Below are 10,934 nucleotides of genomic sequence, written 5' to 3'. Positions count from 1 at the left end.
TGGCATGGTAGATAAAAACATCCTGTCACCTTTTGATTCAGCTTGTATTTTGTAAGCAAATTCTTAAGTTGGTTTAATGGTTTGAATTTCATTAGGCAATGAAGAGTCTCCATCGAATGTTCTGGGAGGACAGGCACTGAAGAGCACCTTGAAAACTGAGGTATGGCTGATAGTTCAGTTACGCTGAGCTGTAGATGGCGTGAGTACCATTTCACCGCACGCAGACGTGTACGTCCTTAAGCATCACGTGGCTCCCGTTCCCAGTGTACTTAAGACACTTACACATTGTTATTGTCATATCCTGAGGCAGGAAAGCTAAGAACTTCAATCATCATAGTTCCATTTCCTCCCAGACACCAGGAGTCACCCTCAGTCTCTTCCTGTCACCCCACATTCATTTCTCCTCTGCAGTCTGATGTCATGGCACCTTCTGAGCATATGAGAGACAAGGTAGCAGTGAACATGGGGACTATGTATAGTGCAGAGGGGACTCAACTTACCAGCAGGAGCCATGGGTACACAGACGGGAGGGCTTGCAAGGAAGACATTGTAGTGGGGTTTTACAAGTAGAGTGGAAGTTTCCCAGAGGAGAAAGAAACAAAAGAGCCTTGCAGGCAAAGACGTGTGTTCTGGACGTGGAGCACGAGGGTCAGTTGTCAGCCGTGGGTGGGCACTGCAGTGATGCAGGGCGTGCTGTGGAGAAATGCAGACCTGACGAGGGAGGGGACATGATCAGTGAGGGTCACGTGTGTCATACTAATTTGGAGTTCTGCTGTAGCAACGGCAGAACCATTGATGGATGAAGTATGAGATTGAATTGATTTGTTTTGTTTCTGAAAGTTGGCGTGTATTCATCTGTAGTTTTGCACAGACTCAAAAGTAATCTTTTGGGGGCGCCTGGGTGGCACAGCGGTTAAGCGTCTGCCTTCGGCTCAGGGCGTGATCCCGGCGTTATGGGATCGAGCCCCACATCAGGCTCCTCCGCTATGAGCCTGCTTCTTCCTCTCCCACTCCCCCTGCTTGTGTTTCCTCTCTCGCTGGCTGTCTCTATCTCTGTCGAATGAATAAATAAATAAAATCTTTTAAAAAAAAAAAAAAAGTAATCTTTTGTGTTGTTACAAGAATGCTAGATGTTTTAATTAAGTTGAGTTAGTCTTGCCTTCTTGTTGTAAAAACCTCAGTTAACTTAGTTTTTTATGGTGTTTTGGACTTTTTAGACATTTATACCATCAGTGGAAGAGAAAAACCATGAAATTCTAGCAGCACCAGCAAGTCCATGTGGGAGAAAGCCAGGTGGAGTAGGTAAGCTCCTTTCAGCGGTGGTTCACATTGTTTTCCCGGCCTGTAGTTTTACCTTTTGTTACAGCTTGAAATCAATAGCTGAGGGGCGCCTGGGTGGCTCAGTCGGTTAAGTGTCTGCCTTCAGCTCAGGTTGTGATCCCAGAGTCCTGGGATCGAGTCCTGCATCAGGCTCCCTGCTCAGCGGGAAGTCTTCTCCTTTTCTCTCTGCCCGTCTTCCTGACTTGTGTTCTCTCTCACTTGCTCTGCTGTCTCTCTCTCTCAAATAAATAAATAAATCTTTAAAAAAATAAAATCAAATTAATAGCTGATTCATAATAAAAGACAGGCTATGTGAATTTGCCTCTCACTTTTTAAAATAGGTTGGAGAGGATTCTTTGCTATTTCATTTGTAGCATATACTTGTCATCATTCGTCAGTCGATTTTATGTAAAGCAATTGTTTAAATCTCTTATCTCCAAATAAGTATGGGTGAAAGCAGGTTGCTTTAGAGCAAACTCTTGCTCTTTCCCCAAAATGTGTCTCCATGCACCTTCCTGCCCTTCCATGTGCTGTCACACCTCCTTTCCAGAAACTAGCCTGCAGCCCATGCACCCACTCAAACCTCTGTTGGCCCTTGGACTCTAGCTGGGCCCCGGTGACCACTGATGCTGCTGCCAGCTTGTACAGGCTCTTTCCAGTCTCTGTGCACTGTCTTCAGGGTCCACTTCAGGTTTTGTCGGAGAGAACCTCAGCATCAGAAAGGATTAATGCAGCAGGTCCCAAACTCAGGACCATTTTACACTCTTAAAAATTATTGAGGATCCCAGAGAACTTTTGTTATGTGGATTATACCTGTTGACATTTACCGCATAAGAAACTAAAACTGGGAAGGTTATAAGATACGTATTCATTCAATATAATTAACTCACAATAGGTTAACATAAATAACAGTTTTTTCATGAAAAATAGCAAATTTTCCCAAATGGCAAAATGTAGGAAGAAAAGTGACATGGTTTTACATTTTTGCAAATCGCTTTAAGTCTAGCGTAATAGAGAGCAACTGGTTACTCGTGGCTGTTTCTGTATTCAGTATGTTGCTGTTGTTATCTTAGTTGAAGTATATGAAGAAAATTCAGCATCATACTTCACATGGTTGGATTTTAATAGCCTTTTCAGATAATTTTGGGAAATCACATGGCCTCTGGAAAATTGCATTGTGTACTCATGAATTTAAAAGGTGAAGTATTAATAACATTTTAGTATTTTGATAATAGTTTGGACCTTGTGGAGCCCTTGATGGAAGATTTCAGGAGCCCCAGGTGTCCTTGGACCACACTTTGAGAACCACTGGCTTAGGGAACTAGAAATGAGAATTGTGACAATGGACAATTATTTCTGGTTTGTATTCTAGTCATTATTGTACCGTCTTTTCTGATCTGCACATTAACTAAGGGAAAAAGTAATAGGAACATTAGAGCATGTGACCAAACTTATGCCATTTCTTTTTTTTTTTTTCAGTGTTAAAATGTCCATGTAAGCCGCGTAGAGCAGTCAGGGTGATTTTGGTTACAAGTCACAGAAAACCCTACAAATGTATAGGAAATGTATTAGCTCACTGTCTTAGGCAATTTAGGCTGTTAGAGCAGAATTCCATAGACTGAGTGCTTAAGCACCAAATATTTATTTCCTTTGGTTCTGAAGGTCGGAGGTCCAAGTTCAGCGCACCAGTATGGTCGGGTTCTTAGTAAGGGCTCTCTTTTTGGTTATGTTCTTGTGTGTATACATGCAGAGAAAGATCTCCTTATTTCCATAAGGACACTAAACCCAGCACAGTGTCCCACCCTCACGATATTTAAACATCCCAAAGGCCCCACCTCCAAATGCTATCACAATTGGGGATTTAGGGTTTTGATATATGAATTTTGGGGGGACTCAAAACATCCAGTCCATAGTAGTATTCACAAAATTGCAAAGTTCAGGCAGAGCATGATCCAAGAACATGATGTCCCCAAAGACCTGTCTTGCAAAGACCCAATTTCTTCCCTTTCTCTCAGCCCCCAACAGAAGTAATTCCTTACTCATTTGTAAGCCTCTAGAGAAATATCTTTGTCCTGTCATTCCTGGCCAAAATCCCAAGACTTAACTCTGATTCAGCTTAGGTACCTTTGTCCACCCTAAACTAATGATTGTGGCCAGATGAATGTACTTGCTGGTTGAGTTTTAAGTAAATCAAGTGCTCTGTTCCTGGGGTGAGAGTAAAGTTGGTGTCCTGGAAACACTTCGTATCCCAGACCACAGTCTAAGCTCTTGGGGAAGGTGCTAGGAGAGCAACTACATGTTTACTACGTGATGACCTTGGCTTTTTAAATTATTCCCCCGACAAACATTAGAAATCGAGGTAGAGAATGCAGTCCCTGTCTGCGCTCAGGGAGTTTGCAGAAATAACGTGCCAATGAGGAAGGTGCTCTCTGTAATAAAGATATGTTCATGTCTGGTGGGGTCAGCCTTGCTGGGGAGGGCTTTGGGGAGGGCCTGGGTTTAAGCTGAACCAGTCTCTCTCCCCTTTCATTATAGAAAGTAAGACACATAGAAGTGCTTAATAGTTTCCCACTTCTCATGATACCCACCTTAAATACAATTCTATATTTAAACAAAAGTGAAATCATAGTATTTATAGTGTTTTTTAATTTATTTTTTTTTTACTCGGTGTTACCATATACAGATTGACTTCATTTGTTTTAACAGCTGAAAGTAGTCTGTAACGTGTTTTCCCATTTGTTAGATCTTTAGTGGTCTCCAGTTTTTATAGTATTTACTATTATAAATAGAGCTGCAAGGAACTTTCATATGCATGTAGTTATGTGTTTCCCCAAGTATTTCCATAAAAGAATTGAAGTGCCAAAGAATATGTAAGTTTTGAATTTTCATAACACTTGTCACTCCCCTTAAGTTGGAGCCAAATATTGAAGGATGAGTAGGTATGCATTAGGTGGACAAGGCAAAGGGAAGGGCAGTTTGTAAGGAGTGGTGTGTATAATCCTCACCCAGGACTGTCTTGGGTGGTCAGGGCAGGGACCTTCCAAGGCAAAACCATCTGAAGGGGTGACCTTCAAAGTATGTGATCTCAAGAGCCTTAATTATCAAGCAGTCCTGGAAGACCACCCCAAGGCCTAAGAAGCCATTCATACTGACATGTTAAAACCTTAACGATGACTAATTTATCCAAAACCTAAATTTATCAGTTAAAACTTGTGTATATGTACTAAAGTATAAATAATTGGGTGCCTGGGTGGCTCAGTTGGTTAAGCGTCTGCCTTTGGCTCAGGTCATGATCCCAGGGTCCTGGGATCGAGCCCTACATCAGGCTTCTTGCACAGTGGGGAGTCTGCCTCTCCCTCTGCCTCTCCCCCTGCTCATGCTCTCGTGCTCTCTCTTTCTCTCTCAAATAAATAAATAAAATCTTTTTTTAAAAAGGTACAAATAATTAACATCCCATTTGTTAATTGTCAAGAAGGTAACATTTTTGGATTCTGAAGTCCTTTGTTCCCACAGTATATTCCAGATGACTTCACTGTGTTTAGGTACGATTCAATAAGAGATCTACTTACGTAAAAGGAAGTTGTTTAAAAGAAAAATGTGTGTTCTGTCATTGCTGAGTAGAAACAGTAGACCTTGTACTTCAAGTTTCCAGAGAATATAAATAGACCATTGCTGTTTGAAGGAATAGAATCTAACTTTTCACTTGATGGCATTATTTTTAAATGAACCAGTGTCACTTTGTAGCTGAACAGTACAGCAAAGGTCTACGTTTCTCCTAAGCTTCAGATCACCAAGAGTGTTAAATAGGTACAGGGGTTTAATGGACCACTGCCTTTACAAAAATGCAGGCAGCGTTAATGTCTGTTGTTTTTCTGGTGTAATGGCAGGCACAGGTTGTAGAAAATAAGTGGTCAGAATTTTATAGTTCACAAAGCCAGTTAGGGACATAGTCCTGCTTTACCTTAAAAAATTATAAATTTGTTTCTCTGTGGTTCAGAAACAATATTCAGTTTCCTTATTTCTCATTTTGTTTTTGAGCAGCTGAACTACGGAGGGAGCCTTTCTTGGTGAATGAGTCACTTGATAACGTAAGTCACCATAATGGTTTGGGTTTTGTTGTGGGGCTTGGTGTTTTGAGAGCGAATGGAAAGGGGGCGTCTAGCAAAGGAGTTGTCTGTGCATTCTTGAGGAGACAGGAGGCTATTTGTGGCGTGCTTTCCGCTCTAGTGCGACATAGCAGCTGAGATACTCAGGCCAACATGCAACTGTATCCACTAATGTCATGAATTTTAGTTGTTTCCCCCGAAAAAAAGGGGTCACTCTGAATTCAGCAGCACTGCACTCTAGTGGCTCCTTAGGCCAATATCTTGAAGCATTTCAGGAAACAGAAGAAGGCCCAGATACCTCAAACTAGGAAACTCACCTCGGAATTACTAATGAAATCCTTCAAAGAACTGTGAACTTTCTATTTTTTGTTATTGTAACAAGTTCGATAAGTGAATTACAACATCTGAAATTATCCTGGTGTTACAGACAAAAGATTTTATTTTGAGAACTAAAGTTCACTTTGGTTTCTGGAAAGCTTTTCTGAAGATACTAAACCGTGATTGCACGTATGCATATTCTTTCCCAGCTGTGGCTGTGCTTGAAAGAAGTTTTATGTTTTTCTTAATGCACAGGGGACCTGATACCTTATCAGGAGAGAACATTTTGTAAAATGCTTGCGAATTGCAAAGAGACACATTCGTTCCAATGTCCCGAGAGAACTCGGGGGAGCTCTGCGCACTGCCACACGTCAGAGGGCTATCCTCACCCCCTTTGAACATCCTGTTTTATAGCTAGAAACTCATACGCAGGCAGCTGAGTAAGAGGAAAGAGAAAAGCCCACTTGGTTTGGTTCGTATTTACCCTCCAAAAGGATTCCAGATGTGGAGCCAGTTCTCCTCCTCATCTCATTTACCTGAGGCCCCCAATATCACTGGCCTTTCCCCAGTCGGAGAGTATCACTGGCCTTTCCAAATATGCATGAAATTCTGTAGCTGGGATTTAGAATGTTGTTGGATATTCTGACTTTCCCTCAGTTAAAAAAATAAAATTACAGTCGACAAGATTTGCCAAAGAGAGATGATGACAGAATGACAGAATCCTTTAGCATTTTTGAGTAAAGAAAAAAAAAATCATGAGGGATCATTGGATGGGAAGAGAATTCATAGAATTCAGATTTTTTTTTTATTTATTTTTTTTTTTTTTACTTCTTACACTTTTGCCATAACCATTTTAAAGACAAGGAGAATAAAACACAGTAGGACGATAATTTGTTAAACCAAAACTTCTTCAAAAGGAAGATGCTCTGTGCTCTTCAGCTTCTGGGTGAAATTTAAAAGAGCACGTATTCCAGCCCATTTCCATATTCCCACAAACAACCAGGTTATGTCAGTTCTCTTATTTGTTTTTTCTGCCTTTAAGACTTTGGTGATATTATCCATAAATAACCTTTTCTGTGATATATTTAGGTCAAAAATTCGGGCTCAAGAGCAAATGAAGAAATTCATAGCAAATCTCCTAACAAAGAAGGTAAGTTAATGAATTTCATAGTATTAATGTTGGTATAATTGTAGTTCCCATTTGTTGAGTGCCTTCTATCCACCAGGCCCTATGCTAATTCACAAATTTTCTCTTACTTCGTTCATATCATTTGGTAGGTACTAACAGCATCACTTCTCTAGCTGGGGAAACCAAGGCTGGGAGAGGTCCAGGGCCTTGTTGAAGGCCCTGTAGCTTATAAGTGGTGCCTTGCCATAAATAGCTACTAGAACTTCACAGTGGACTTAATGCAATGTGAATACAAAATGTGTAGCTGCCTGAGGTTTGCACTGTAGGAGACATTCCGTGCTGAGCACTTGTGTTTACGTCTGACGGACAGTTTCCGTTCGCTAAAGCAGGTGTGTCACATTTATATGGGTCTCCTAGGAGTCGGGCCTCGTTCCGTGAAATCTGTGGAGGCTGCCAACTCCAGAGGGGTAATTCTCCTCTCAGACAGAACATAGACTGTTGTCGATACTTTATTCCAAGAGTGGGGAAAGAGGTCTTTTTATAATAATATATTATACCATATTTCAAACCAAAGTAAAGTAGGAGTAATTATAAACACTCATATACTCATCACCCAGTTTTGTCAGATCTTTAAAAATTTACTATATTTGCTTCATATGCTTTTTAAAAAAAAATGTTACAGATATAATTGAACTCACATACGCCTCGCTGATCCCAGTCTCTCTTATTCTGCTCCAAAGGGAACCACTATTCTGCAACTGCTGTATTTATTTACATAAAAAATATGTTGCCTGCTGTTGCATGCTTTAGGAAAAGGGTATCACATTAGACAAACTGTCTCCATCTTGTTTTTTCATTTGGCATTATGTTCTGAACGGTTGTCATGTTGACGTGTATAACTCTAGTTACTTTATTTCAGTTGCTGTTTAGTATTCCATTGCGTGAATATACCACGGTTACTCTGTGCTTCTGTTGGTGGACTTTTGGGTTTTTTGCAACTTTTCCCAGTTGCACAGAGTGCTGCCGTGCATGATCTTGTGCTTATGTCGTGTGCCTGGAACTTAGGTGTGGAATGGCTGAGCTGGTAGGCACCACTTCAGCTTTACCGAACGTGCCAGATTGTCCCCGGGTGGTGTACCAGTTGTGTCTCTACGCCTTCTCCTGTATTTGGTATTACCCGACTGGGGAACGTTTGCTCATCTGACAGCTATGGGGTAATACCTGCTTGGTTTCCTTGGATACGTCTTCACACTGTGTTGCTCCATGAACTAGAGGACCGTGGCTCTGAAGTCACTGTGCACGGTCCAGTGACCTCATGCCTCCATGAACCCATTTACTTACATTGTACGAACGGGAATCCTGGAGCTTACCTGATTGCTATGAGGACCCCCGTTTGTAATGACTTACAAAGTGTCCTTCCCGCTGCCATGCACACTCCTAAAATAAATATTGGAGTGAATAAATACTTAACTTTTTTTTCTTTTTTGTATTTATTAATCAGAGAGATCCAATGGCAGAAAAGACAACACAGAAGCCTTAAGAGATCACAGTGTTGAAGCAAATCCTAAAGAGGTGGGTTTTCATAAGAAACTCAAGTATTTCATGTTTTGTGCGTAGCGCTTTGGGTGGTAACAAAGAAAGGCTTTACTTCTTTGTATGTGTTAAAAATTAAACGGGTCTCCATATCACTTTTATCTGTTTATGCTCTTGTGTAGGTAATTATTGGGATGTGTCCACATTGTACTGGCAGGAGGGGTAAATGTTATTTCTTACACTGCCTTTCCTCAGCTCTTTGCTGGGCCAATGAAAGAGGAGAAGAACACTACCAATTAATTTAGGACATGCCACTGATTATGAGACATAGCTTGACTTCAGAGATGGGAAAAAGAGAAATATTTTCTTAAAATGTATTTTAGAATGGTTGGAATACAGTGACTAACTGGAAACAGATTTTAATGTTTTGTATAGATTTACATTCAAATCCGAAAAAAAAGACTCAACCTTACAAAATAAGTCTCATCCAAATCTAGGGGCCAAAATTGTATTCTAGATTTTTTAAAAACTTATTTCAAAGACTAAAGCTAATAAAATGTGCTGTCATTTCAGTAGATTTGGTTCCGGATTCTATTGACTTTAATATATAGTCATTCTTGATTCCAGGTTGAAGAAGGAGAAAGGCAGATGCCTAAAAGAAAAAGAAAGAGGCATTATCCCTCTTCAGAAGATGAACTGGGTATTTAGAATATATGTTCCTTTTTCAGACATCTTTGAAGATCATATTATTTTTACATCCACAATATTAGGCCAATATCATAGAACATTTTTAAGAGGAGTAATTGCTTCCTTGTACAATTCTGGAGTCCAGTTTGTATCCAGACTGGCTTGACACCTCCAGGGTTTTTGCTGAACTTGATTTAGAAACTACATTGTAACCTGCAGGTGAGCCAACCCTGGAACTCACACAATACCGAGCTCCCCCCGTAACCTACCTGTGCCTAGGACCCAGCCAGGTACCACCGAACTCCTGATTTTATGTCATAAACAGACACCCCACAGAGCTAGTGAAGCACGTTAGTAAAGGTTCATGTAATAGTCCTTCCGTGGTTCATACTGTTGATTTTCCCATGGTCTATAACAGCGCCGTCCAGCAGAACTTGCCACAGTGATGGAAATACTCTACACTTGTTCTGTGTAGTGCAGTAGCCACTAGCCACGTGTGACTCTTGAGCAACTGAATGTGGTCGGTGTGAATGAAAGACTGGATTTATAATTGCATTCAGTTTTAATTTAAATTTCAACAGCCACATGTAGCTAACGGCTGCCATATCAGATGGTGTAGACTTATACATTGATACCTGACGTGGAATACAGTCGTAATGAATATTTATTCAGTAATATGTGAGAAAGAATGGATAAATACTTTCATTTTTTCGTTGGGAGTATGTAATTATTTTTTAATTCTCGAGTTCATATTTTAGGTACTATTGATGTTATTTTACACACATTCATAGTAACTATGTGAGTTAGGCATTATCACCATTTTATAAATAAAGAAATTAAGATTCGGCAAGATTGTGACTTTATTCTCACCAAGTAAATCTGATTCCTGAGCCCATGGTCTCAATCACTAAGCTGTACCTTCTATGTGGTAACTCATGCAGGGAGTTAAAAGTATCTCTGGGAACTCTGTATGCCTGAAGCCCTTTCCATAGAACCTGCTGGTTTCTTGGTGTCAGCTAAGCGTTTGTGGATTTTTTGTTGTGTTTTGTTTTGTTTTGTCTTGCCAGGGCCACAGGCAGTGTTCAGTGCTTAAATCACATGACATAAATACATTTAGAATAACTTTTGGCTTCATTGTATCACAAGACTAAAAAAGAAGTCTTAAACTGTCTTAAAATAGAACTGTGCATTTCATTTTTCATTTAGCTTTTATTCCTTTGTGATTCTGTCCAAACTGATTTACAGATGATAATCCAGATGTCCTAGATTCCAAAATAGAAACAGCACAGAGGCAGTGTTCTGAAACTGAACCACAAGATACAAAGGTATTCTTTCCACGTATTAATTTTAAGTTTTGGGGGTAACCTAATTGCATCACTGTGAACACTTATTATAACATTCTTTTTCATTCTAGTATTCTTTTTACTTTACGTATCTTTATAATCACTTTATTATAAAAAGTGTATTTTTTACAGTCCTGCAAAAAAAACCCTAATATTGCACTTTATAATTTTAAACTGTAAAATCACAGTTTATGTATAACTATTACTCAGGTTTCTGTTCAGTGATGTCATTGACTTCAGGCTTCTAGGTGCTTCCTTCCAAAGTGTCCGATGCTTTACCGCAGGTGTGCTTGCACCAAAACACTGAAACATAGTGATATGTATCACTTGAAAGTTTTAGTACCCTGCCTTCTCTCTCCTTTACTTCCTGCCCCTAAAATATAAGTAGTCCAGTCCAAGGATTGGCCTCTCACTGCCTTTTTTTATACGGTCTTGTTTTCATCGGATGACTCAGGGAGGTGGCTCAGAAATTTTTATTTCTGCTCCTGCTCTCTGGGC

The 10,934-nt window shown here is 40.1% G+C and overlaps 1 protein-coding gene across 5 annotated transcripts in view; it reads left to right on the top strand.

Moving 5' to 3' along the window:
- The window catches only part of BOD1L1 (biorientation of chromosomes in cell division 1 like 1), a 53,462-nt gene that overhangs the window by 28,250 nt on the left and 14,278 nt on the right, over window positions 1-10,934 (top strand). For all 5 annotated transcript variants that reach the window (XR_008958383.1, XM_026514417.4, XM_057309581.1 and 2 more), the window contains exons 11-17: window positions 96-160; window positions 1,218-1,302; window positions 5,362-5,408; window positions 6,834-6,894; window positions 8,375-8,445; window positions 9,034-9,106; window positions 10,339-10,418. Coding sequence is in view for 4 of the 5 variants with exons in the window: in XM_026514417.4 (XP_026370202.2) it covers window positions 96-160; window positions 1,218-1,302; window positions 5,362-5,408; window positions 6,834-6,894; window positions 8,375-8,445; window positions 9,034-9,106; window positions 10,339-10,418 (482 nt within the window). In the remaining variant the exon portion in view is untranslated. The remainder of the gene's footprint in view (window positions 1-95; window positions 161-1,217; window positions 1,303-5,361; window positions 5,409-6,833; window positions 6,895-8,374; window positions 8,446-9,033; window positions 9,107-10,338; window positions 10,419-10,934) is intronic.

Source organism: Ursus arctos, unplaced genomic scaffold (assembly GCF_023065955.2).
Source record: "Ursus arctos isolate Adak ecotype North America unplaced genomic scaffold, UrsArc2.0 scaffold_9, whole genome shotgun sequence".
NCBI lineage: Eukaryota > Metazoa > Chordata > Mammalia > Carnivora > Ursidae > Ursus > Ursus arctos.
This window is presented reverse-complemented; position numbering and strand designations above follow the sequence as displayed.